At 48.1% G+C, this 26,244-nt stretch overlaps 6 protein-coding genes across 6 annotated transcripts; 4 read left to right on the forward strand and 2 right to left on the reverse strand.

Annotated features, from left to right (window-relative positions):
* The first annotated feature begins 10,826 nt into the window (after positions 1-10,826).
* GGI43DRAFT_282961 (uncharacterized protein) lies at positions 10,827-12,566 on the forward strand. Its single transcript, XM_083201250.1, has one exon. The coding sequence runs from the start codon at positions 11,129-11,131 to the stop codon at positions 12,533-12,535; it is 1,407 nt and encodes a 468-aa protein (XP_083063097.1). The 5' UTR covers positions 10,827-11,128; the 3' UTR covers positions 12,536-12,566.
* Positions 12,567-14,283: 1,717 nt separating this feature from the next.
* GGI43DRAFT_397539 (ClpP/crotonase-like domain-containing protein) lies at positions 14,284-15,664 on the reverse strand. The gene has a single exon (XM_083205118.1). It carries the CDS (start codon positions 15,406-15,408, stop codon positions 14,500-14,502), a length of 909 nt encoding a protein of 302 aa, XP_083063098.1. The 5' UTR covers positions 15,409-15,664; the 3' UTR covers positions 14,284-14,499.
* A 199-nt stretch (positions 15,665-15,863) lies between these two features.
* Positions 15,864-18,327, reverse strand: GGI43DRAFT_397541 (cytochrome P450). The gene is made up of 5 exons (XM_083205119.1): positions 17,853-18,327; positions 16,993-17,789; positions 16,883-16,934; positions 16,604-16,818; positions 15,864-16,519 (listed from the first exon to the last, which is right to left on the reverse strand). The coding sequence occupies exons 1-5, from the start codon at positions 17,961-17,963 to the stop codon at positions 16,108-16,110; spliced, it is 1,587 nt and encodes a 528-aa protein (XP_083063099.1). The 5' UTR covers positions 17,964-18,327; the 3' UTR covers positions 15,864-16,107.
* Positions 18,328-18,482: 155 nt separating this feature from the next.
* GGI43DRAFT_397543 (Clr5 domain-containing protein) lies at positions 18,483-21,264 on the forward strand. The gene is made up of 2 exons (XM_083205120.1): positions 18,483-18,629; positions 18,868-21,264. The coding sequence occupies exons 1-2, from the start codon at positions 18,514-18,516 to the stop codon at positions 20,828-20,830; spliced, it is 2,079 nt and encodes a 692-aa protein (XP_083063100.1). The 5' UTR covers positions 18,483-18,513; the 3' UTR covers positions 20,831-21,264.
* Positions 21,265-21,436: 172 nt separating this feature from the next.
* Positions 21,437-23,909, forward strand: GGI43DRAFT_397545 (FAD-binding oxidoreductase). Its single transcript, XM_083205121.1, has 5 exons — positions 21,437-21,961; positions 22,026-23,297; positions 23,358-23,452; positions 23,523-23,603; positions 23,668-23,909. The coding sequence occupies exons 1-5, from the start codon at positions 21,670-21,672 to the stop codon at positions 23,749-23,751; spliced, it is 1,824 nt and encodes a 607-aa protein (XP_083063101.1). The 5' UTR covers positions 21,437-21,669; the 3' UTR covers positions 23,752-23,909.
* Positions 23,910-24,025: 116 nt separating this feature from the next.
* GGI43DRAFT_282992 (uncharacterized protein) lies at positions 24,026-26,243 on the forward strand. Its single transcript, XM_083201251.1, has 2 exons — positions 24,026-24,319; positions 24,399-26,243. The coding sequence occupies exons 1-2, from the start codon at positions 24,268-24,270 to the stop codon at positions 25,880-25,882; spliced, it is 1,536 nt and encodes a 511-aa protein (XP_083063102.1). The 5' UTR covers positions 24,026-24,267; the 3' UTR covers positions 25,883-26,243.
* Position 26,244: the final 1 nt, after the last annotated feature.

Below are 26,244 nucleotides of genomic sequence, written 5' to 3' on the forward strand. Positions count from 1 at the left end.
GCCAAATTTCTAGTAAATTAATCCCAAATTCTTCCAAAATATCGCCGAGGAGGTGTCTTCTATATTAACTATCCAAACCCAGTGCCTCAACGACTGTGATCCAAATATTTATCTCCCACCTCATAAAGATTAGGTACTTCTTTACATATGTTCTTAAATGGGAATAAAATATGACATATGACAAGCTGAAAGGATGAGAAAAAGTACCGCCAAGTACCACGCATCTAAAAATACAAACACGGAACATTACCCCTGGTTTTTTACTCTTTTGGGGAGAGGCGTGGAGGGAACACACTACCAATGGGAGAATGGGAGAGCATAGGCGAGTAATGAAGCCACATATACATGTACATCATGCCATGCAGACCAGGGCAGAGTAAACCGAGCTCCTCTGCAGCTTGAGACCAAGAAGTAAAGTGAAAATGATTGATCATGTTTGTCTCCCTGCGAGACATCACTAACGGCACAGAGGGAGGAGGAGTGTGTACATCGGCTGTCTTTGATGCGAAGCTAAAGAGGAAGGGATAAAAAAAAGAAGAAAACAAGGCACGAACACACAGGGTCTGGCTGCCTCTTACTGGCTCTCCCGGACATTTGACGTCGACGTGCATCCTCGCAGATTCCCAGATGCGGAAAAAGGGTTGCAATTTGCAGATGGAGAAGTGGAGATGGACAATCAGATCGGGAGGCGCCTATAAGAGCATGCGGAGAAGGGCGTTCCGAAAGGAGAAATGCACTGTCGATCTGCATCTGACTTGCACGTTGGATGTCGTCATTGATGGTGGTGAGAAGGATTTCTTGTGAGATCGGTGATGGGTGACGATGACGGTGGCGGTGGTGTTTTTTTCTCCTTGTGCAACTCACCCCCTTCTTGCGCGGCGGCCGTTGGAGAATATAGCCTGTTGCAGGATGAATTAGGAGTTTTACTGTTATTGCTTTTTGATCATTAATGTTACTATGCTATCTGTCTGTGAGATCGACATGACGCGATTTGCTATGAGCGATAAACGAGAGATGATGAGAAAAAGAGAGCTGTCATAAATGAGAGACGCAGCCTTGTGTGCGGCGCCGGCTTAACTGATGTCATTGTGCTTTTTGACGTCTCAGATATGGTAGACCAATATATAACGTTATATATATGTCTTGGCATGTGAGCTTTGGCATAATATCGCAGCTGAGAGATGCGCTGATGTATCCTGCTCAAGATGTGCTCGAGCAGGCGTGATATAGTCTCGTGATGGATGAGATATATCTTAGTCTTTGTAAGATGTTGTTGTCTTTCTAGCTTCACATTTTTGTTATTCACATATTTCACTTGCTAGGATAGGATTTACTTGAGGGCTTGAAACTACAACACCACGCCCTCATTCGACGTTTACATACAATAAAAACGCTGGCAGGGCTTTGATTGCTGAGTTTTAAAGCCATGGCACATATTTGACATTAAGATGTTAGTTACTATATGGTTTACTACAGAGTGAGATAGTAAAGCTGCCGATAATTTGTTTCAAAAGAGCTGAGCCCCGAGCGGATTCTAGTTATACATAGGTTGACAAGAGGTATTGTACAAACAGAAATAGTAAAGGTGTATTGCCAAGTATATAATTATTTCTACGCAAAGTACTGGTTTCTCCAAAGTTCTATATCCATGAGATTGCTCGAGGTTTGGTGTTCTTAGATCAAAGTATCATGGCAAGTGCATGTACACTGTCTTCGTCTTCAAACTGCAGAGAATATTATGGAGTGCAATGTGGATTTTAACAAACTCCTGATTCGGCGCTACTTTCTTTGTAACTGGATTTGATCCTCAAACAACGTCACATCTTGCCTACTGCATGTAAACACCGTAAATGATGTAATAACATATACTCCGCACCATGTATCTGGTCCCTGAATCTTTCTTAAAACGATCTCAACGATTTATGGTTGAGGCTCGCTCAAATATGATGATGCCGGGAATAAGAGGGAGGGTCTTTTTTCACAGCATTTTAACTCTCTCAAAGGCCACCCGCAATTTTATAAATACGGCGGGCGCGCTTTGGAGACTAAAATTAATGTGAGATTGCCGGTGGCGAATCAAGTGAGCTTTATCTGTTATAATTGAAGGCCTCGGGGAGAGTTAAAAATGCTGTGAAAATTCGGCGTGCAGAAGGATGCATAATTTTAATGATGGTCGCCTCATTTTTCTTTCACAGCATTCTTAACTTTCGTAAAGGCGGTATCTATTGATGAATAGATAACACTATTTGCCGCCACGTCTTGGAAAAGGCAGGTATATAATTAGACATCCTTCATATATAATATATTAGCGCATTCGCAATATTCTACTTTTCCCAGCATCTTTATTTATCAGCGAGTAGCGATTTGGCCAATGCTACATTGGCTGACAGATTAGCCATTAGACTAGCCAATCATAACCTCGTATAATCTGCTTTATATAAGCGTTAGTAGTATGAGTGTGTGAATAAAATTAAATTAGGGAAATATAAAATAAAATTCCGTGAGACTTTTAGCTCTGGATACTTGAAACGATTTGTTGTACTACAGCTACTTTTCTCCTCAAAAACGGGAATAGACGACAAAGAGGAACAGAAAGGTACACTGAACAGCGCCTTTAAAATAAGATGTGACTAAACTGCAGTTGGGCATCAATACGTCGTATCGCACTTTGTTATCGAGCGTCAGCCTAAGGATGGCTCCTATTGTTGAGAAATTGCCTCGACGTTGGACTTCTCCGGCATAAGTAGCTACTTTTCCTCTTCACCCAACTCTATCTCGACTACTGCAACACTACAATTGCTGTCATAGTATAACGAAAAAGTCTACATAATTTGATCAGCTCTCTTTTATACAAACATTTCCTAAGATCTAATTCTCATTTTGTGTGTTATAATATGTTAGTAAAGAGCCTTTCCGTGTTTTTAATGGTGCTTTGATCTTCTCATCTTCATCGCGAGTACCAATATCCCGATGGCTCTTATATCTGACTTGACGAGTGTAATCGAATGTTCTCTGCATTCTTAAAATAAAGTGTTACATTAATTACGCGACTTCTTTGACATATTTGAATCCCAGCTCTGAGAAGGTTGGTTCTGGGCTGTACGAGAACTCTGGAGGGAAGAAAATAATTGATCTATTTTCAACATATACTTCTCTTACATACATATATATCTTAATACATGCATCGCTGATATCGCCGGCACCACCCGTACCCACTATGTCCTTGACAACAATCGCTACAAGAAATAAGAAAGCACAAACATATGTGAGAAGAGTGTGGCTGAATGAAAAGAACTGTCAATATAATCATCATAGTGTAGCTATTTGGGCTTCTCTTAGCGGAATAGCAATTTGCTATAATTTGCAATAGTCATTAACTATACAGCGAGTTTGGTAGTCTGCATCTGGAGTGTGGATTCAAATAAAAATGCCACAGAATACAGAAAAAGAGGGCGCGCCGGTATAGCCAGCGTGGCTTTTAAATATATGGGAAACAATGCAATGTAAGTGAGGAAGTCGGGAGGCCTTCCACACAGAGCTAAGAATCTGTCTGTCTTCTCTCACGTAATTTCAAAGTTGCTTTATTGTAGTGAAAAGCTGACGAATAGAGTGTAGAGCAGCCAAATGGGCCGTGGGCCATAATCTATTAGGTCATACTATATTGAGGCGATTTGTAATATGTGAAGTCTCACTTTTCTTCTCTAAAGTTATGACTACGCGATATATGTACATATATGTCGACACAAGTCGATAATACGTGATATAGCACTTAACATAGAACAAACATGCTTGTCTAAAAGATGCAGAGTTGAGACAGAGGCCGACAGCATCGCCAAAAGACATGCGTTGTTGAGGATGCCGAGGGTTTACGGAGCCAGTTTGACAGATGAGATTGAGATTGTTTCAAGTAAACCGCTTAGTTGAGTTATTAAGATTGATGGTGGTCATCTATGCAGACCGCCATATCCGGCAGTCATGTTACCTGATGGAGCTATTCCCCATAACACAAGCCTTCTACACCAATTTGGCAAATGCTTATCTCGGTAGACCAAGATCGCAAAGTTTAAAGAATCTGTAAATTAACTCAAGTCATTGAGAAAGTCGTTTCTTATCTATAGATGGGAAATAGACGACCCTGTCTTAATTTGCAACCTTGACTAATGTCCCTTGGTAGGTTCAAATGCTAAATGGAAATCATGCTGATCAGCTCGCGAAAACGTCATTATTACAAAAGCAGTGCAACCTTGTATATGTTCTGCTCGTGAAGTTTAAAGCTTCCATTATTAGTTATCATGAACGTTAAACTGGCTTGCTTACTTGATCCGTGGTGTAAGAACTGTAGTTGTTTTTCTCCAATACCATCATATTGAGCCGTGCATTCGCTTATTTTCATAAAAACCTAACTTTAATTCATGTGAAAGCATTGTACCTGTCAAGTCTGAGCAATATGAACCGTGAAGCAAATGTACGAGTAGAATCTAGTAGCTTCATATATACCCTAGCACACACAATTATTCGCATAACCATCTACAGAAGGGAATATATTCTGAAAGAACAAAGTTTATATTGTGCACATTGACAAATCACCTCTTATTACGAGTCAACGGCATATCAATATGACACTTATTCAGCAAGTATACATGGCGAATGAGGGCTCGAATGTCGTGATAAAATCTCGCCAGCCGCTTATTACACAGAAATGGAAGAAATTTTGTCAGCATCTGATTCATTAATCGTTAGTTTGCTACATGACGTCGTTTAGGTAGAAATAGAATGTCCTCTATTTTTTTTCTCTCTTCTTTTGTCTTTCAAATGTATAAGCTGTGGATGTTTGGCTTTTTCACCGGCATACCACGGAGACATGTCTATCTCGCATTTTCTACGTCAGTGGTACAAGCAAATAGCTTTACAAGGGTATTTATCGTATGACCTTGTGAAAATGGAATACATTCACTCATCTGTGTTTTATGATGTGGTCATTATCACAAGGCTGATAGGGATGTGGATCTGCCTGCCTAGTAGCCTGAGTGGTTATTGGCGCAAGCCCAGCGTGGGCAAATCGAAGTGGCAACAAGGAGAGGAAAAAATTAAATGAATGTTACGAGCCACAAAAGATCCCTCAATCACCATTGGATATTACTGGTAGTGATTTTTATTAGTCTGCTTGTAGAAGCCAGTTCTGTTGCCACCGAGGCACGATCGAGGAACTCCTCTTTGCTGTACAACAGCATGACTTATAATGTCGCCCAAATCTCAAAGTTTGACCCCCACAGTGGACTCTTCATCGAGCGCCTAGCAGTTAGTGTCCGCGAACATGTGGTGGGATGAGGGGTTTGGATGAATCGCATTATCGAAAAACATAACACAGAGGGGTAGATGGCAGTATAATCGCAAGCACCAGCGTTATTGAAGATAGCATGATGGACCGAGGCCAGCTGACTGCACCGCGTGGTGGTTGGACTCACGTGGCAGGGCGAGTTAATGTATGGTTCTTGGCAGACCCGGTATGATGACACGGCTATGAGCAAGCTGTGGCTGAGCTGCGGGCACAAAGAGCGAACTCTCTACTGAAGTGTACGATAAAAAGAAAGCCTTGTGGGGAGGATCGAGAAATGCCGTTGAGGATTCATTAGATTCCTCAGCTGAGCGTTCTTGTGGCTCAGCCTACAAGCTAAATGCCGCGTAGAGCCTAATGGCAATGGAATCCTACGAGCCCCCAATGCCTCACTCAGCATTTGGATTCGTGTAAGTGGCTCAGACGGATTGTGGCTACGGATGTCATCGGCAATAAGGCTGAGATGCGTAATATCCGTTTGAACTCTGTATTATCTCAAGCGAACAAACGAGCAAGCGAGCAAGCGCATCGTGATGGCTCGATGCCATCAACCTGACACTCATCCATCGCCGGAAGTGAAGCGGGGCCGAGTCGGGCAAGCCGGGCGAGGCACGCATTGAACGCAGATGATTGGAGGGGATGGTCAGCGTGAGGGAGCGATTGGCAGCCCAGGCGGCCGGAACAGTCGCGCCGTGACAAGAAAAAGAGGCTGGATGATCTCTCCGCTGAACGACGGGAGATGGACCAAGTTTGAGCTGCGCCCCGACTGATAGAAACGTTCAGCTATACGCTCAGAATAGTGAGACATGGCAGTATGTATGTATACTGTAGCAATAGGCTGAAGAGGGGTTACTGTGTTAGCTACAGCATTACTGCATGCGGTATGAGTTGTATACGCCATGACATAAACCTCCTCGTTAGGATGCCTCGTTAGGATGCCTCGGATAGCTGGGATATCGCTGGATGTCAAAAACCCTGAAGTCAAGACCGAGAAGCGCCGTCGACGAGCGGCTGAAAATCTGCAATAGCGCCACTCTGGGGGCCGTCACTCCCGCAACCCACCGCACATTGCATCCAGTGCGCGAGCCGCCGTGTGAATGGCCGAGAATGTCACAAGCCACAGCCCAACAGGCGACGCCATGCGCGAGCCCCGGGCGAATGGCGTTGCGGTAGCGCGGATTTGGGGGACTTTGTTTAGAGGGGGGAAGCAGAAGCACGCTGGTTTGGTGTTTATTAGGCAGACGCATCGAGATAGATGGATTGAGGAGAACTGAGACATACTGTATTAGACGCAATAGACGGTGCGAGCGGGGTTGAGGTTGAGTAAGTTTGTTTTACGGATGAGCGGGGGAAGCAGGGCAAAGAGACATTATGCTGCGAGCGAATACACAGAGATAGAGACAGGAGACGGCAGTTGCAACAGTATTCCTTGCTGTTGGTTTGACTGCTTGTATGGAGTATTACGTAGTATTCGAGATAGATGCCCGCTCAGCCATTTAACAACGCAAGAGAGATATTTTTTGGACGCAACGCACTGACTAGCAAGACACGATACCACCGAGGGACTCGAGCAGAGCAACGCACATTGAGATTTCGCGTATGCTTGCTTACACGGGGCGCGTATACACCCCCCGTTACGGAGTTTTTGTCATCCTGCCTGGGACGTGCCGGCCGCATACACGTACATGGCCGTAAATCATGTGCTTTTGGCCCTCCACCGCCATATTCTCGTAGCATACTTGCTTGCGCATACTGTACTTACACGCAGGAGCTGTAGTAGCAGCAGAAGTGACAGCAGCAGTAGTGACAGTGACAGCAGCATGCTACATATCCCGTACATACAGACCGACATGATCTGCTGGGGGCCGAATAGGAGGCAAACTGCTTGTTGCTGCTGTTATTCGCTGTCCCTTTTTTTCCTTCTTCTTTTCCTTCCTATTCTTATCGCAGCCAGCCCCATCGTGGTGGCGGTAGGCGAAATCCTTTCCCCCTCCCCTCAGCATGGGATAAGATGGAAAGGCGGTGGCAGAAGGTGACATTTGCCTCTCGGGTCCATGCAATGTCACTTTTACCCAGGTCGGTGGTGCTGTGCCGCTGCACCTATCTTAAGGTACATTGATACCACTGTATACATGCATGCATATACAGAACAGCAGGCAACGCAGCGATCCAATCCAGGCACAGCTTCAGGATGAACATGCAGATCATTTACCGCCATGTTGAACAGGGCCCTGTTTGTGCCTCGAGTTTGAGCTCTGGCTGGATGGCTGACTGGCTGGTTGCCGCATTTGGACGTTGCCGCCCTCTGCCAGGGCAACCGGGCAGAATTCCTTGTAGCTCTCTCTCTCGTCGCTCTCAACCGAGACAAGACTTGGATATACTGCTGCCAATTATAGCAATACTATACTCACACACTGCTTGCACTCTAATACTGTGCACAACATCTGTCTACGGGTACATTGCTTGCAGCCTGTCTTGCAGCAGAATGCGCTTACGAGGCCCATCTCGTGATCCAAAGAGCTCACTCACTCACCGCAGCGCACAAACTGGCCTGCATGACTTGTACGAGAAGAGCTGCACGGGCGCGGGCCATTGGAAGCTGGAGGCGGTCGGCCGGTGTCTCTGGTGTGTCGTCTCCCTTGCTCGCCCCCAGCTGGTGCTGCAGAAGCTGCAGGGCGTCTTGCTCCAGCGAGTTCGCCAAGACGCCAATGACAGGCCGTAGACTGGCGATCGGTTGTGTCGTGCCCTGGGAGGTGCATACAGCTAGCAGGCGTAGCGCAAGCACGAGAATGAATACTCGGTAACAGCAGCGGCGAAAATGAGTTGGTTAGTTGCAGAGCTGCAGCTCGAGTTGAACGGGCACGCACACGGGAGCATGAGCATGGGAGTTTGAGAGCTGCGATGCTGCAATGTTGCGTTGGTTGGGCCCTGCGATGAGAGAGATAAACAAAGACGGTAAGTAGCGAAATCAAACGAGCGTCGCAGCAAAGAAGCAGGCAGCTTAGAAAGAAAGCGGGGAGCGGTTGGTGGATATCAAACACCGGCGCAAATTCGAGCTTTGACATGTATGTACTTGTCCATGTATCGCCTCATCCGGCGGCCGCCTGTGGTGACTTGTGTGATTGCTCAGTGCAGCGTCCGTCTCTCGTGCATATTGTAGCAATCAATCCATCGCGTCATGATTCTGATGCGCTGCATGCATGCATTCATCCATCCAGCTGCAGCTGCAAAGGACAGCTTTTGCCAGGCACCACTCCAGCCAGCATTGCATTGTGGAATAGGCGGTGATGATGATGATGGGCCTCTCCATGAATCAGTCATCCATTCATCTCATTTCACTTTCATTTCAGCGCTGATGCTGCACCCGTCTCTCGCTCTGCGCATATGCTCGCATGGGGCGCTAAACGTCCCTCTCATCAATACTAGCAGCCGCAGCAGTAAATGGGGAAGCGGGATTATTCCTTCATTTTATTGATTCTCGCCTGGCCAACTCGCAGAAGAAGAGGTACTTTGTAATACTACTGTAATTAATTAATACGGAGCAGCCAATAAATCAGGTTTGGACGTGCTAGCGGTACCCAGTACGGAGTCCGGGATGTAAAGGCCTGCATTCCGCGCCGCCGCCGTCCCGTCTTGGATGGTACCAAGTACATGGGACTAGTCCAGCTCGGCGACCCGCACTCCCAAATAAACCGAGAGACATGAGAGCAAGGGGGGAAGCAAGATGCATCATGACCGCCTTTCCGGAGCTGCAGGTTTTGGATTTTTTCTTGTGCGCCCGTCTGAGTTGTCAATTACAATGAGGTACATATTCACAAATCAGAGAAAGTAAAAGAAGGAAAAATAAAAGGAAAAAAAGAGGGGTTAAAGCTAGAAAAAAAAAAAAAAAAGCAAGAAAAGCAGGGAAATATGAAAGAATCAGAAGTTAGTATATGCCTCCGTAAAGTCACAAGTAAAGTGCACTGCAGTGCAGAAAACGCCCCCAATCCCAGTTCATCGTGGGGCACAACGAACGCCTCGGGTTGACGGTGAATGAGAGAGAGGCCATTTTGACGTGGATGCTTTTGGCACGACAAAAACTCTAATATTGGCGCCCCGAAAAAAAAGAAGAGAGAGCGAGCAGATGCGGTAATTGTTTGTCTTTGTTTTCGGACTCGAGCACATCTCCGTGGATATTGCTGGCTATGGCTATCTAATAAATGACGCTGCGCTGGGCGCTTGGTTAATATTAACAATGCCAATGCTTATAATTCGTTACAGAAAGTACCCGTGGCCGGCGGTACAGCAGAGTACGGAGGTGCAGTGCAATTTCACGGCTAGCAGCGAGTAATATTACGGCTTGGGTACATTTCATCTCGTTGCTGGAAATAGCTTCTCTTGGCCTGCCCCCCCGTTTTTTTTATTCGGATCCCCCATCCCCTGCTTGGCTCCCCACAAGGATAACAGAAACACAAGCCAAAAACGATGAGCTATCATTCCATCGATGAGCATCACCGTCCAAGGTCCAGGGTTTGCGGAACGTCTGGAAACGCTGTCGAAGCCGCAACCCCGGCGCTTTGTGTCGCGTCCACGTGCCGCGGTATATACTACGTTCTGCTAGTTTATACTCGTATCGGGTTTCTATACTCGTACTGGGCCGGATGGAGGCTGGGACGACGGCGAAGGATCTTTGGGGTAAAATTAATTGAATTCGTTTAATTAATTAAATTTGCATCTGCGTTATCAGTCGGGCCCAGCCAAAAAGAGAAAATACATTTTATTTTGTACAGTAAGTATTATTACAATGGTATTTGGAAGAAAGAAAAAAAAAGCAGAGTCGCAACAAGCCACAAAATCCGTTTTCGTGGCTTGTTGCGACTCAGTCTGCGTCGTCGATGCTCCGTACGAGACATTTTTTGCGCTGCGCGCTTCACGGTATCCGGCCGAAGCCAGCTGCTAAAACTTGTTGCCACCGCCCAGCCAACACCGCCCTTGGGCCCCATGGCCGCAAGCACCGGCCGTAATCGCGAGACCCCCGGCCCACCAACGACGTTTTTCTTGATTAGGTGCGCCCAGGCGCTGTTCCAGGCCAACCGGCCCGCCTACAGCTCGCCGCATCCAGCGGGCTTTAGTGCCTTGCCTAGCACCGCCTGTAGTGCCAAATTGTGTACATAGAGGCGCTGGGTCCCCCCGGACCCGACCACCGCCCATCTTCGGCTTCACCTACTTGTGTCTGGTGTATTAATCCTCGCCAGTCTCTCGACTACCATCATATACCTGCCCCCTTTCCCTGGACACCGGCCCCATTTCCTCCTTTTCACTCTTGATAAACCCTGTCCAGATACTATTAATTCCCACCCGGTTCGTTCGCCCTCTGCCTTGGGTCCTTTGGGGTACGCCCAATGCATGCGTCTGGTGGAGTCTCACAGTCGGTGGCCGTGTAACTCCTTCAAACCCATCCCGCATCCATAACTGCACGCAGGAGGAACCACAGCAACGATGGCTTGCAGTCGGTGTAGGTAGATACAGACGAAACGAATCTTCGGCATCGACAGGGGCTTGCCAGAGAAAGTGGGCTTTGTTCGAATCCGAAACTTAAAACAAGAACCTAGAAGGAAGCATATTCGAAGCCATCAATCTTCGTCTCCCATTATACCTTTATAGCCTCTCTCTTATACGTATACGCATACGCAAGCCAAACCACCCAGTATTGCGTATCTGTATAAGCCTCACTTCTTCTTCTTCCTCTTTCCTCTTTTATTACTTATTCTTCTTCTCAACCTATAATCACATCCAATTTCACATTCACACACCATGGTCTCATTACAAACGCAGCCGTCCGGCCTAAGCGGCCACGGCAAGCTCACCAAGTCGCGCAGTCGCATCGTCGTCAAGCCCATCCTCAAGAGACTGCACCACGTCCACTCACACCACTCCGAGCGCAACTCGCTGGACCTCAACCGCGGCTGGGACGACCAGCCCGTGGCCACCACGCCCGACGTGGAATACGGCTCCTTCGACTTTGGATCGCGCGACCTGGACGACCTGAGCGCCAACCGACGAAACACATATGGCTCCTACGCACCTGCGCCAGCCGTCGGCGCAAAGCCCACGCGCGATGTCAGCTTCAGCTTGGCCGCCGGCGAGCTGGGCTCCAGCGCTCCTGGCCTGGGACGGGCAAACACCTTCTCGGGCTCGCATGCGCGCACCACCAGTGGCGGAAACCCCAGCAAGGCCACCAGCAACCGCGTCGGCTCCTTTGTCCACCCCTTCCAGCAGATGCCCAGGACATCTACACCACCACTACACTCGTATGCCAACTCAGTGTCGTCGCTCGACAACGGCCTGACGGGCCAGCGCGACTTGACCGGTGCCATTGCCGAGAGCGACGGCGACGAGGAGCACCACGAGCTGGACATCGAGGAGCCGCTGGCTTCTCCCACTTCTCTGTCGCTCGCCCAGACCCAGACCGAGGCTGTCTCGCCCACCGCCACCAAGAAGCTCTCATACTCATCCAGCCTGCGCTCCAACTCTCCCAACTCCAAGCCCACGGGTCGCCCGTCGCTCTCCGGCAGCCAGCGCTCCAGCTCAGATGGCCCGTCCTCTGTCAAGATCAGCACCACACGCTCCAACTCGGGCCCTTCTGTGCAACGTCCCACGCAAGGCGCTGTGAATCAGTCCGCAAATGACTCCTCCGCTGCCGCCGTGCCTCTGCTCATCTCCACCACCCAGCAGAAGTCGGCCTCAAATCCCATCACCTCCACCTCGCCCATCTCCCCCTTCCGCACGTCCCTCGACATGAACGGCTTCCGCCTTCGCTCACGCAGCGAGATGGACACCGTCAGCCGCCAGGAGCAGGTCCGCGAGGCCCGTCGCAAGTTCGAGGCCAAGGAGAAGGAGAAGGAAGAGAAATACGCTCGGGAGCAAATCCGTAAGCGGGAGCGCGCCGACGCCAAGGAGGCGCAAAAGACTGAGCGCGCGCAGGCCTCGAAGCGAAAGACCAGCTTTGGACACACCAGCACACTTTCCAGTGCCAGGAATTCGTCCAGCGTCCGCGAGAAGAACGAGTCTGAACCCCTCAATGGTGGTAGCCAAGCCACGGATGAGCAATTCCAGGCCCCATCAAGGAGTAAGACGGCTAAACGCAGGACAAACAGCCTGTGGACTGCTTTTATTCTTTGGCTGAGAACCCGCCTTCTTAAGCTGGCCAGGCGATCATAGGCGATAGGCAACACATTCCAGCCTCCATACCGACTACTCACACTAAACACTTATGAATCCATTTACCTCTGGATTCGACTAATCCAAGTAACAGCAATGTTACAAGAAAGCGAAATGCTACATACCATTACATGTATATATACAACACTCTTCTTCGCCACCTTTTTACCACTCATCATCATCAACCAATCAATTTTAGCGACACATTTCAACAGCGAGGTCGAGGAGCTGGACATTACCACCGCCTCAAAATTCATGATTTTTTATTTTTCCTTCACTTTTCACGGCTCTTGAGTTACAGTCGGGGACCAACAGACCCTAGGCAAACGCAGCATCTGGCAATGCCGTTATTACTTTTTTTTACTATTACTTTTTTTTTTTCACGCGAAACACAAATGCAAAGTTTTGTCGTCTGCGAGGCGTTACGGGAACAATGGAAATGGTTACCAAGCATTGGGCGGAAATGTTTGACTTCTTTTTTTTTTCTCTCTATCACTCAAAACAAAATGATTTTGAGTCTTATGAATTTCTTTTTCTATTCTGACTCCTTTTTGGTCTTTTACGAATTGCATACAGGAGGATATACACATTTACCTAAGGGAAAACCGTGCTTTGGAGAGTTACTCAAGGAGAAAACTTTGGAAAAAAGAACATCCACTCCTTTTTTTGAGGAAGACCCCAAGCAAAATTAAGAAACAAATAATAAGAATACAAGAACAAAAAAAAATGAGACATTCTTTGGAGCATAACTTTTCTGTTCCCAAGGAATGGGGGAAGCTTCTTGTTCGAGATTTTAACGGAACCACTCGAAGCGTTTCAACGCGAGAGAATTTTTTTCGGAGAGAGAAAGTTTTTATATCAACTTTTTTTGGTGGAGGATGGGGTGGGAAAGGATATTCACCATAGAGGAGAGGTCCGTCCGCAAGGTCTTGTGTTAGGTAGTTGTTAGACTTTTACGCGGTGTGAAAATACGAACAAGTTGCAAAATCATTTTTATTGAGAATATCCATTAAACTGCTGTGATATTTACTTGTACATAATGTGATATTGTATTGATTGTTTATTTGTTTTGTTTTGATGTTTCGATGTTTGCTTACTAGGGTGCTATATGCATGTACGCATGCATAAGTGCCGCTACTACTTTGTTTGTTTATGTCGGGGTCGTATGTTTATCGTTGGTGGAGGTGGCATCATTGTTGTTGAAATACGCGCGCCCATACGTTTAGATAGCTCGCGACGATGTGATTCGTTCAAAGGTGCGCGAATCAGATGATTTGCCTAAAGAGGATCGATCACCAGGGGCGCAGCGATGATCTTGGAGCGGTCGACGGTCTATCTCTTTTTTTTTTTAACATGTGAGGCGGGTGGGTTACACTGGGCTTGGAGAGATTTGGAGAGTGTGGGTGGGCTGGCGGTGAGGGGAGGTGAGGGCGAGGTGAGGGATGAGAGTGTCATGTGGTGTGCATTGTAGATCGTTGAGTGAGAGTAAACGCTTCTTTGAGTTTGGTGTGCAATTTAATATGAAGAATATATAGGTATGCTATGAATCGTGAGGTTATCGTTGCTTATATCATTGTTTACGCTAAGTAGATCGTGACTTGCATATATTATATGACATGGCCGCCGTTACGCCTATCAAGGAATACATGCATTAAAAGTGCGCTATGTTTTGAGTAGAATGTAGAGAATAAGTAGTTATGCGAACGGATTTTCTCATCCTAATAAAAGGATATGAACACAAATGATATGAAATATACGCTGTGTTCTGGTTTGAAAGAGCGGTAAGATATATGACTGAAATCTTGACATGTGACTACTGCGACAAAAGCTTTACATGAACACAAATCAGTTGGCACTCTCTTGTATAGTATTACAAGACTTAACGTTTCATTATAATATTTATGCTCAACTATGATCTTAACAAGCTATTAGCCATTTTTGCTAAATATAGCACCCTTCCGTTTTTATAGCTTCGATCTCGACCTCACATCAACAGGTGCCCACCAAGGATATCCCGGAGGCGCATTCTCATCTATCGTGTCCTTAAACTCAGGCTGTCTCTTCTGCAGAAAGCTCTGGATTCCCTCCTTGGCGTCTTCGCTCCTGACAAGCGAGTAAAATAGCTTGCTCTCCACAAGATGGGCCTCCTCTGGAGTTGCCGGTGTGCGGTAGACTTGGTTCTTCATAACTGATGCTGATACCAGGCTGACGTTTGCAGCAACCTCATCCGCAATCTTGAGCGCCGTGGGGAGCACCTCACCAGCTTCGACAACCTCGGTGAACAGCCCGTCAAACAGCTTATGGTTAGCAGGGTAGACTCCTCCCGTGGTTGCTAGATGCAAGGCCTTTGAAGTCCCGATAAGACGCGGCAAGAAGAAGCTGCTGCATGCCTCAAAGCAGAACCCCCTGCGACCAAAGACAAAGCCGACTTTGGCATCCTTGCTCGCAACGCGAATATTCGCCGCCAGCGTCATGGTAATTCCCACACCCACTGCTGACCCATTGAGTGCCACAATAACGGGCTTGGTGCAGTTGTACATGGCGAGACTGACCTGTCCGCCCTCGTCGCGGTGCACGTCGGCGTTGGCGCTCTGCTCTCCTCCCGCGTTGAAGTCCATGCCGGCGCAGAACATCTTGTTCTTGGGGTCCGACGAGGTCAGTACGATGGCGCGAACGCGCGGATCTGAGGACAGCTGGCCAAATGCGGCGATGAGGGATCGGGCCATCTCCTGGGTGAAGCCATTGTGAGCGGCGGGACGGTGGAGCTTGATGATGATGACGGGTGTGACGGCGGAGGAGGAGACAGGGTGGTGGGAGAATTGGAGGGTTGGGAGGGTAAAGGTGTTGTAGCTGGAGGGGAGATTGGGAGCCATCGTTGTGGGAGTGGGTGAGGCTGGCTCGGTTGCTCTGAGATTGATGTTTATGTTGGGTTTGTGGTGTTGAAGTTGAGAGAGTGTATGCAACACAACTCGGACCGTCTGGGGTTTGAATAGATGACTAAATGAGTGCGGGGATGAGAGATTGATATTAATTGTAACTTTTCAAGACTACGTGAAACTCGTGATGGAACAAGGTTTGGATGAGATGAGATTCTGATGATGTCCGTTCTGTAATCCCCCGGACTTGGTGTGTGATTACTGTCTAAGACGCTGGAGCCGTGGACCTCGGTTCCCCACAATGGCTGCTGCCGAGCCAATCTTGTCCATGTGTGGGGTATAAGCAGCTGTCAAGATCTCTCTCAGCGCTCTGCTACCCTGTAATATAATTGAGTTAAACAGAGCTCATTGGCGTGAAGCTATATCACTAAGGGAGCAATAAAGGACTGTGATTAGAAGAATTCGCTTCCTTATTCTTTGTTAACTCTAGTTTAATAAGGTAGTGCACTGTGTATGGCGAAGTGGAAGAAGACGTCAGCTATGTAAAATGTGGCTGCGAGCTTGCAGCTATATCTGGAAATAGCTGCCCTTTCCTTGCATCTATAAGTCAAAGCTAATCTGAGCTACTCCAGGTTATACAATGCCATAGCGTTAGCAACATGTGTGCATCGATAAAATGCCGTTACTCAATTCGCATCAGAACGATCTCTCCGTGACCCTCATCATGACTTTACCAGCCGGCCCCGCCGAAAACGTCCAACCTTGAACGGCATGTTTGCCCAGTTTCGTATCCAAGTCGGTAAACGAATATTTTGGTTTTTCTGTGGGATTGTGGTCCCTGAGCTCAAAATCGAACGATCGCGCGACCATGACGAGCATAATCTTCATCTCGTCCATGGCTAGCGGCTGGCCTATACAGGATCGTAGGCCCTTCTCAAAGGGGCGGTATGCCTGATGAGGCCAGCTTGGTTCAGCGGCCAAGAAACGCTCCGGCTTGAACAGCTTCGGCTCATCGAAATATTTGGGATCGTGATGCATCATGTGCGTAACATTGGTGACGAACTGACCCTTTATGGGATATGACCGCCCTTTATATTCCATACTCGGCCTATGCTTTCTGTTAGATGGAGAAACTGAGAAGATGTAATGGAACAGAAACCAGGGAGTGTAATAAAAGAGAAATGTTACTTACATGTTAGATGGCGCTGCACGAACAGTCATGCCCACATTAAACATCCTTAGCGTCTCATTAATGACCGCTGTAGTGTAGACTAGATTCCTTATAAGCCCGGGCTGCTCCTGAAGCATTTGAACTGTCTTGTTATGGTCCTTGTCAAAGACTTGGTCATGTTCCTCTCTTAGCTTCTGGAGCACATCTGGGAATACGCTAAGCAGCATTAATATGTACTAGAATGAAAAGTTAGATTTTACCTGTACTGAAGAAAGAAAAACGAGCAAGGGGCTGTAATACTGATGATGTGTCTGTAGTAGTGCCAGATCCAGCGACCATGAAGCCCCTTGCGCTGCACAAGATTTATTAGCAACCTATTCTTATACTTTTAGGGAGGGCAATCGTCGTACTTATCTAGCATTAGCCTCAGGAGATCATCCCCTAAAGCACGTCCGCCCTGAATGTCTGATAACATTATCCTATCCAATAAGGCAGTAACGTTTTTCTTAGTTGGGGCATTTTCCTGCTGTTGAAGGGCAGTAAACCGAGCTCTTATTTTTGGCTCGAAAGCTGTTCCAATACGTTTCCATAAACGGTTCTCGTCCTTATTAAGGCGCCACTTCACGAATGGGTTATTTGTAGAATGAATTGCAGAGCGGAGATTAAGCGCGGCACTGAGGTCTTCATATATTTGCGCGTCGAGCGTCTCATTCAAGAGCATTTGGCCCATCACACTAAATGGATAATGGCCAAACTCGTGACGTATATCTGTTACCTCACCAGACTTGGCTATGTTCCGGAAACGATGGTGGAGAGCTACAGCCTGTTCGACAATCATGATATGGGATCCCCTTATAACGCTTGGAGTAAGCCCAGGTGTGAGCGTTTGATGTAGATGCTTCCAGAGAGGTCCATTTGACGCTTCGATAAAACCAGTACCAACACCACTGTTATGGTAAAACTCGGGAACCGCTTCATGCTGATCAAAGGTATTCTCGGTTGTCGGGATAGCACAAGCTTCAGGAGAAGCCAAAATTGTAAATTGTGGGCCAAGTGGCCAGAGGTCAATATAGAAGATATCGGGGAGATTGTAATCTTCTTGGAGCTGCGCGATGACTGGCAGCATGAACGCTCCTTGGGGCAAGTTTTTAACGTACTCGCCAACGAGTTTCAAGTGGCCCCAAAACATGGAGTGCGGCGGGCATGGCTGATGAGATTAATAAAATTGAACTCTTTCCCAAGAGATAAATGCCGGCATAATTGAACATACCAGATCACGATACTTTAAACGGTGGCGTATGAGTCGGACTACAAAGTACGAAGCTGTAGTGACCAAGCCCGCGGCTAGGAGCCAGAGCCTGTCGCTTTTGTCTGCGAACATCGCTGTACAGCTGCAATAATATCAGCCTGGTTGGCTAGAATATCTGTATAGGAGCCAGGGGCCAGGAGTCGATCGATAGAAAAACGAAGGCGGCGTTGGGCCGCTCTTATATACCGCCCGAGAGCCGGATGATAGGCTATAAGATTTTGGGATGATTTGACTCGCTGCTCATTTTGTCTCAATTGGATGAGACAGGGCTAGATGAACAGATAGCGTGCTTCATATGGAGCACTAAATCTCGATATCTTGCCGGGCCTACTAAGCTCCAGGCTTGCGGGCGCGCTACATGTAATATTAGATGGTAGCTTATTCAGGCTATGGAGGCAGAGTCTGGAGGATGGGACGCTGATAGGCGGAGCTAAACGCGGTCCCATGTACCTGAACATGAAGATGGAGCGAGAACGATCTTAGTATAGTCTACAGTATCCGAGTCTTCAAAACACTGTACATGACTAAACACGATAAAACTTGGAGCTAGTTTGAATGCGCAGCATCCGAGGATATTCTCCACCTAAACACACCATGTGCTCAACCACATCGTCGCCAAATCATGGGCTATGATTGGGATAGCCATAAAGAAACATGTCATCGGCTGTATATCCGCGAGGGCTGGTCCCTCGAGCGCATCATGGCTTACCTGAAGGCCGATTTTGACTTCACACCGAGGTAAGACGAATCATGCACTGCTCGGTGACGAAACCCTTGATGGCAGCTTTCCATGTGAAAATAGATGCTTGCGATGCTCGCCGCGCTGCATCGTAGACTTGTAAACTTTCTTTACGCGATGCGGAGGAATGTAAAGCCTCTACCTAATTAAACCCCGCCAACCCATTTTTTTATGCTTAATATGAGAGACTGCGATGCAAAGTGTAGCCAAGACGATGGAACTGACATTTGATGACAGTCGACGTGCCTTCCAGAGCCAGTTCCGGCGCTGGGATTTCCCACTCAAAACAAAGAGCCGTTGCCAAGATGAACGGCTCCTAGGCCGGATCAAGGAGTTGTGGGAGCAGAATTTCTCCCCCAACGAGATGATCAAAATGCTTCTTGACGAAGGCTTTGAAGCAGGCCCGCATGAAGTAATGAAGCTGCGTCTGAAGAATAGATGGCTGTTTCGAGGCCCCAATAATGAAAAAGCGAAGGCTGTCGATCCTGCTGCCGCTGACCCAAATGATGAGCCTGAACTACCAGAAAATTTGGAATCTTCTGCTTTGCTGCATGTAGATGATAGTACCATATCTCTGCGGCACGACGAGAAAGAGGAGGGGGAAAGGGAAGTGGAAGGAGAGGACGAAAGAGAGGCAGATGCTGAAGGTGCGGGTGAGGGCGCTTCAAAACATCCTCTTTCCAAGCCCTCGCCTGGATTCGGACACGACAATGAAGCGAACGCTACTGAGCCCGCCGAGAACCAAGCAGACAAGAATAATAAGAAGAAAAGGAATCGGTTCAAGATGGACGCCTCTGGAGCTATCGTACGGTTTCCTTCAGAAATGACGATTGATGATGCTCGAAGCAAGCTGGGTCTAGATAAGGCTACCTATCGTTTGCTCCGTGCCGAATTTCGAAACATCTGTATCGCCATGGATGTCAGCAAAAAATCTGCCGGGTCCGACAAATGGGAAGCTGCCAAGACTCGTCTTCTGCACGAAAGACCCGAGCTGTACCATAAGCTGTGGACGCCCGAAGATGAATTGGAGATGAAGCAGGCCGCATTGGATGTTATCTGCACTGATATTGCGAAAAGAATGCGCTCCATGGATTCCAGAATGAGCGTGGCGGAAGTCAAGAATGCATTAGGAATGAATCCCCAGCAAGCAAGAGATGCCCGAGTTGCCTTTAACGAGGTGCTAACCGAGGCCGGGTTTACCAGACAACTCGATTCCACGCCCACATCTCAGCAGTGGAATGATTTGAGAAGGCAATGGGGCAACCGCTCAGATGTAATCAAGAAGACTCTGGACGACATAGACAGCGATCCAAGCAATCATCTAAAGGTTAAAGCTCTTGATGCATTATCACGGGACACTTTGAAAAGGCTACGCGACAACCGGGCCAGCAGAAGCTCGAGAACACAGCAGCAGTCTGGGCAAACTGAACCAGATATGAGCCAATTCCCTACTCACCATCTGCATACCAATCATGATGACACTGGCATACTACTTGGCCCGCGACTATCTGCTGAACAGATGGACCTTGGAGATGGCTTATCCACCAGCGCACTTGATGATGTGTCTGACGCTTCATATACTCCTCAAGCTATGTTGAGTCCCGATAGTGGCGCTATATCATCTTATTTACCTCTGTCTTTGCATTCCTCAGGCGTGGTTGGGGTTCCTTTGGATGCTCCAAATGTCGCTCTACGACCACAACCTACTCCCTTATCTTCTCAGCGAATATTCAATCCCACAGGAGCTCCCAACGTGCATTTGGATTCGACGGTTGGACAATCATTGCTACTTGCATCAAATACTGGCACAGGCTTCCTAAACGAGCCATATGTAGCTCAACCATATGGCTCTACACACTCTTCGGCGCAAATGTTTCACCATGATCCTCCAGTATCGGCAGCATACGCTGTCTACTTTCGAATGCATCCGTCATCAACCTTTATTACTAGCGAATCGTTATGGATAGCTACTATGAGCTCCAAATCGGTCCAGGAGCTGCGACAAGCTGCGACAGATAAGCTACCTGAAGCAGCTTGTCTTAGGATTGAAGGTATTTTGAAGGATAGCAACGGTAGCGAGCTACCTCTGGTAATCAACACTGACGAGCATCTCGCCGCTTTTTTCTCCTATAACCTAGGAGAGACACCGACTTTCAGCGTTCAGCTAGTGTGGAAAACTGGCGACACTGGCCGTTTCTAACTCGTCTACTGGACCTGGTAGCGCCGTAGAAGCAATTCTGTTTCTTTTCTTTTCTCTTCTCTTTTCTCGGTTTCTCTTATTAAGATTGCGACCAAAGCGTTTCCAAAGCTTCTATTTGGAGCATTCATTTCATTTTATATATTTCTTTACAGTATGGGCTGTATACAGATGTGTCTTGAAGGCACACTTTGGCCGGCATCAAGATTGATGGAGCATACGAAATCATGAGCGAGATCATCACCTTGGGATGCTGATGATGTATATTTGGTTTCGATTGATTTAGCGTGTATTTTTAGAGCCAATAGGAATTATATGGTGGATTGAATAGAGCCTTTATAATATTACAGGATAATGCATACAAATATTATTACGAGCAATGGTATGACTCCCAATCGAGTTGCGGTGATGAAAGCTAGGAGTCTGCGGAGTCTGCGGAGTGAATCCATTGTCGCAGTCTCAGCCAAGTTAAGATTTACATACTGTATATATACATAGATAGATATAGTTCATAGTTTGATGAAGACGAATACGAATTTACGGAGATTCTTGCTCCTGGAAGTTGTTATGAATCTGAGCGTAGATTCTTGAATTGCCTAAGTAGGCAATCGGCGCAAAATATCGAATCTACCCACCCGCGGCTATGCCATTTCCTAGCTAGAGCTGCTTGTGTCTCCGACCCACCCCCACTACCGCAAAAGTCGAGCTTCACATTTCGCAATCGCGAAATTTCGATGCAACGACGAGCCAGGCACGCACTTGCAGTTTTGAGCGACTGATTGCCTGCTGTGGCCGGCCAAGATCCATTCTTATATATCCAAAGACTTCGATAAGCACGAGCAATGCTCAAGTGCGGTTCGGCAGCGCATCCCTTGCGCCGGGGCGTAGCTCTCCAGAGCTTGGCTGCCGCTCGTCCGAGAGCAGCTGCGGCGCTGCGACACTACGCAACAGAGATTGAGCCAGAGAGGCCGAAGCCTCTCAGAGAGGGAAATGAGAAGAAGCTGGGCAGGACGTTCCAGGGCCAGGTGATGGGCAGCATTGGCGCGCGATTGAGGAGAGAGAGGGAGCAGCGAGAGCAGTACGAGAAGTGGAGAGACATGAACGATCCTTCGAGGAACTGGATGATTACCTTTCGTGAGCGGCCTTGGGATCTTGACTATTATGATATTATCGCTAACGCTTGTGGCGTGCTTTTCAGTTTTCCTATCGAGCATTGGAATTTCCTACTGGCTGGGGACATACCGGCCCCGAGAACCCGAGCCGGATTCGACGTTGCCGCTATCGAAGACGAGACCGCCGTCGCATAACGTTAAGCTGGAGAATATGCAAGCAGCATGGGCAGACTTTGTCAAGATCGTCGGCAAAGACAATGTGAGCACTGATGAAATGCAAGTGAACGCACACATCACGTCCGAATGGTCGACGCATCCCGCTGGTCCGGAGGACCGTCCGTTCTGCGTGGTGTATCCCGGATCGACGGAAGAGGTTTCAGAAGTCATGAAGATTTGCCACCAGAGGAAGATTCCCGTCACTGCTTATAGCGGAGGAACCAGTCTAGAGGGACACTTTACGCCAACGAGGAAGGGCATTTCAATCGACTTTGGCCGGATGAACAAGGTTCTCTCTTTGCATAAGGAGGACCTCGACGTGGTTGTCCAGCCTGCCGTTGGCTGGGAGGAGCTGAACAACGAACTCGGAGAGCAGGGCCTGTTCTTCCCTCCTGACCCCGGCCCAGGCGCCATGATTGGAGGCATGGTTGGGACTGGATGCAGTGGCACGAATGCTTACCGATATGGAACGATGCGAGAGTGGGTTCTCAGCTTGACAGTTGTCTTGGCGGATGGCACAATCATCAAGACTAGGCAGCGCCCTCGCAAGAGCTCTGCTGGTTACGATTTGACGAAGCTCTTTATCGGTTCTGAGGGTACTCTTGGTCTCGTGACGGAGGCCACACTCAAGCTGACAGTCAAGCCCGAATCTACGAGCGTTGCTGTCTGCTCATTCCCTACTATTCATCACGCAGCGACCTGTGTGAGTGAGGTCGTAGGAAAGGGTATCCCCGTTGCGGCAGTGGAGATTCTAGACGACAACCAAATGAAGTGCATCAACATATCCAAGACAACCTCGCGCACATGGCACGAAGCCCCCACCCTGTTCTTCAAGTTTACCGGCACACCCAACGGCGTCAAGGAGCAGATCGCCCAGGTCAAGGCTCTCGCCTCGCAGACTGGAAGCAAGACATTTGAGTTTGCCAGAAATGCCACCGAGCAGGAAGAGCTGTGGAGCGCGAGAAAGGAGGCTCTATGGAGTACTATGTCTGTCAAGAAGGAGGGCGACAGAGTATGGACTGGAGATGTGGCCGTTCCGATGAGCAAGCTGCCTCAGGTGATTGAGGAGACGAAGGAGGACATTCAAAAGAGTGGGCTGTTTTCAACGATTGTTGGACATGTTGGAGATGGAAACTTTCACAGTAAGGACAACTTCTGTTTGAAATGAATGAGAATGGTTACTAACTACGGGGGTAAATCAGCCATTCTTTTGTACAATGAGGCCCAGCGAAAGAAAGCAGAGGCTGTTGTTTCACGGATGGTCAAGAGAGCGATTGCGCTTGAGGGCACCGTTTCGGTAAGTCAAACGGTCCATTTCCTTTCGACCCAGCTTGACTTGGCTTGCAATACTGATTGATTCCTTTAAGGGAGAACATGGCGTTGGCCTAGTTAAGAGGGATTACCTCCCTCATGAACTTGGTGAGACGACGGTGGATGCGATGCGTCAGGTAAGTCTCTTCTCGTGATTAATTTTACTGTATGGCTAGAAATTCAATTAACACCATGGTACAGATCAAGAAGGCCTACGATCCTTTGTGTTTGTTGAACTGCGACAAGGTTGTTCGCATGCAGAAGCCGAAGAGTGGCGAGGTTTAAGGAATGGTAAAACACCAGTGGATGTTGAACGGCCTACTTGCTCGACAAAATGTGCGAGCTTGCCAAGTTTGATGAAGATGGGCCTACGAGTTAATACTGTACTATGTATGAGTGTAAGACAAAGAAATACACACCAAGCTTTATAAGTTGATTCCGACCTGTGGTGGATGGAAGCTCTGCTTATCTAATCTTCCCCAGGCGGCCAGGCGCCCCACGTCATGCCGTCATTGGGGCAATCACACGCTTGCTGGTCCCTGCGCCATCTTCAAGCTCGTGACGCTGCCTCACCAATAAGCGACATTCCTACTTTGTTACTATTATATGATTGCGAATCCTTCTCTTCGTTTCTCTCAAGAATCGCCTCTGTAATATCATCGCACTTGAAAATTCACATCAGAATCAAACGGCCTACATCCAAGCATCACTCCGCCATATACATTCGATATACGGAGTGTGTCACTGCTTTCGCGACCCCGCCGACCCCTGGGTCCGTCGCGTTTCCATCTCACTCCCCCTATGGCGCTGTTCACGGCGCAGCTTCATCCCGGAAGGGCCCTTGGATTTTTCAGTAAGTAGAATCTGAAAAGCTTAGCTACATGGTCCACATCCAAAGCTCGGTTTATGCCTGACCTGACTCTGTCTGCTAGTCCTCGGCGCGTCCGTCCACGATGTCTTGACTCGGGTCAAGGCAGAGCCGCAAGCGTTCCCGAAACTCGAAGTCCTCTACTCCAAAGACCAGCCAGTTACCGAACAAGTATGCGTCGTGCTACCGCAGAACGGCATCAGGTTGCGATTCGACGGTCCTGAGCAGCGCCTTCGACTGATCGAAGTCGTCGATTTTACAAAGAGTCACATCACCTTCAAGGACCGAGATCTGGTACGGCCAGCCGGTACTACTGCTCCCGAAGTACCTGGAGAGTCATCAGCAGGGCCCACTTTCAGACACATATATCATCGACTGCTAGGGCCAACGTACGCGGGCGAGTTTATTCCTCCGGCGGGATCTCAAGGCAACGGAACATACGTGCTGTCATACCCCGGCGTGGCTTTCAACTTCTCTGTACCTACCTCGGTATACTCTGCTGATAAAGATGTTGTCTCATTACTTTCTGCCTCGTCATCCCAAATTGCAACTTCCATGGCGATATTTAGTGGAAATTCTTGGGCAGAAGTAAGGCCGACGCTTTGGACAGAGGTGCTGCCTAGCGTCAAGTTGACTTCCATGCTACCTCGAGGAAAAGATGTTTACCCCGATGAAGTGTCCTTGATCCGACTGCATGGTGGAGGCAAGATACAATTATTTAGAAAATGGACTACCAGTTCATTTTGGATTATTCTCGGCGAGACCACGCCGCAGGATCTGGTGGCGGAACTTGGGCCGCCGAATGCGATATACCGCAAGAATGATCAGAAAATGGTCATTCACAAGATGCGAGCTGCCAGCAATACACATGGACGCCCTACCGTGAAGGACCTGGGGCGACCGGACGAGTCAACGGACACAGATCAGTCATCGATGCATACTGGCTCCGATGAATCAGAGAATGAAGCCGCGGTTGAGGAAGATGGAGGAAGCAATGCGTCCGGAGAGTGCTTCTACAATTATTTCTACTTTGGTTTTGACATACTCATGTCTACGCCTGTGCCCCCCTCCAGCCTACCACCCGGAGAAACGAAGGTACCAGACGACATTGGGAATGGAATCAAGACTCATGCTCCTGATCGGCTAGTCGCGACAAAGCTGGTGCTCCATGGCAACATACCCGGCTCATACGAGTTCAACCGCCACCGCCGATGTCGATGGGAGATTAGCTACCTGGATGACCTCTCTAGCGATGGCGACCCCGTCAACTCGGAGATGGAGTTCAAGACGATTGAGAATCTCATGAGCAGGAAATGGGAGGGTGTCTATCCTACAGACAAGACTCAGCCACGACAAGGGGGTATGGTCCTGAACCGCGGCTGGGGCGACAGCCCAGGCAGCAGCTGCGAGTTTCTGGGCGGATGGGAGGAGAGCGGGGCGAGAAGACCAGAGGCGAATGGTGATTCTACGACTACGCTGTATGGATTCCCGGGTATGGTGTTTGAGGTCTTGAAGAATGATTATGTTAATACATTGACGGTGTTTTAAATTTTGGGCTTTCTGTTTAAAGTATGGAAGAGGAGGGGAGTTGGTGATTGATAAAGGGGGAAGGAATTTTGCATATATTTCTATGGGAGCGACGTTTTGTAATTTTGAGATTTTCTCTTTCTCTTGGGTTACTCTTGGATTGCTTTGGGTTGGGATATCATATAACAGTTTATGCATAAACATACTTGGAACCATTCTGCGGTTCTTGATTGGATTGTTGGTTTATTTTCCACTTTGCTAGGATAGGTCTATAATTTTGGCTGTAACTAGTATTCTAAGTTCTCGCTTATCAATCTTTATGTTTAACTAGCTCCTGTGGCTCGACGAATACAAAAGCTGACTGGCTTACGCAGGAAGCAGCG

The sequence above is a fragment of the Trichoderma evansii genome (genome assembly GCF_050947405.1).
Source record: "Trichoderma evansii strain SZMC 28006 chromosome Unknown GGI43scaffold_4, whole genome shotgun sequence".
Taxonomy (NCBI): domain Eukaryota; kingdom Fungi; phylum Ascomycota; class Sordariomycetes; order Hypocreales; family Hypocreaceae; genus Trichoderma; species Trichoderma evansii.

What these genes read in the sequence shown, in the direction of transcription:
- GGI43DRAFT_282961 (XM_083201250.1), top strand. Translation starts at nt 11,129, where the DNA reads ATGGTCTCATTACAAACGCAGCCGTCCGGCCTAAGCGGCCACGGCAAG.
- GGI43DRAFT_397539 (XM_083205118.1), bottom strand. Translation starts at nt 15,408, where the DNA reads ATGGCTCCCAATCTCCCCTCCAGCTACAACACCTTTACCCTCCCAACC.
- GGI43DRAFT_397541 (XM_083205119.1), bottom strand. Translation starts at nt 17,963, where the DNA reads ATGTTCGCAGACAAAAGCGACAGGCTCTGGCTCCTAGCCGCGGGCTTG. An exon ending in CTGAGGCTAATGCTAGATAA is followed by an intron (nt 16,935 to 16,992) that starts GTACGACGATTG and finishes AATCTTGTGCAG; the next exon opens with CGCAAGGGGCTTCATGGTCG. An exon ending in CGTGCAGCGCCATCTAACAT is followed by an intron (nt 16,520 to 16,603) that starts GTAAGTAACATT and finishes CAGAAAGCATAG; the next exon opens with GCCGAGTATGGAATATAAAG.
- GGI43DRAFT_397543 (XM_083205120.1), top strand. Translation starts at nt 18,514, where the DNA reads ATGGGCTATGATTGGGATAGCCATAAAGAAACATGTCATCGGCTGTAT. An exon ending in GATTTTGACTTCACACCGAG is followed by an intron (nt 18,630 to 18,867) that starts GTAAGACGAATC and finishes ATTTGATGACAG; the next exon opens with TCGACGTGCCTTCCAGAGCC.
- GGI43DRAFT_397545 (XM_083205121.1), top strand. Translation starts at nt 21,670, where the DNA reads ATGCTCAAGTGCGGTTCGGCAGCGCATCCCTTGCGCCGGGGCGTAGCT. An exon ending in CGCTTGAGGGCACCGTTTCG is followed by an intron (nt 23,453 to 23,522) that starts GTAAGTCAAACG and finishes GATTCCTTTAAG; the next exon opens with GGAGAACATGGCGTTGGCCT. An exon ending in CGGTGGATGCGATGCGTCAG is followed by an intron (nt 23,604 to 23,667) that starts GTAAGTCTCTTC and finishes ACCATGGTACAG; the next exon opens with ATCAAGAAGGCCTACGATCC.
- GGI43DRAFT_282992 (XM_083201251.1), top strand. Translation starts at nt 24,268, where the DNA reads ATGGCGCTGTTCACGGCGCAGCTTCATCCCGGAAGGGCCCTTGGATTT. An exon ending in AAGGGCCCTTGGATTTTTCA is followed by an intron (nt 24,320 to 24,398) that starts GTAAGTAGAATC and finishes TCTGTCTGCTAG; the next exon opens with TCCTCGGCGCGTCCGTCCAC.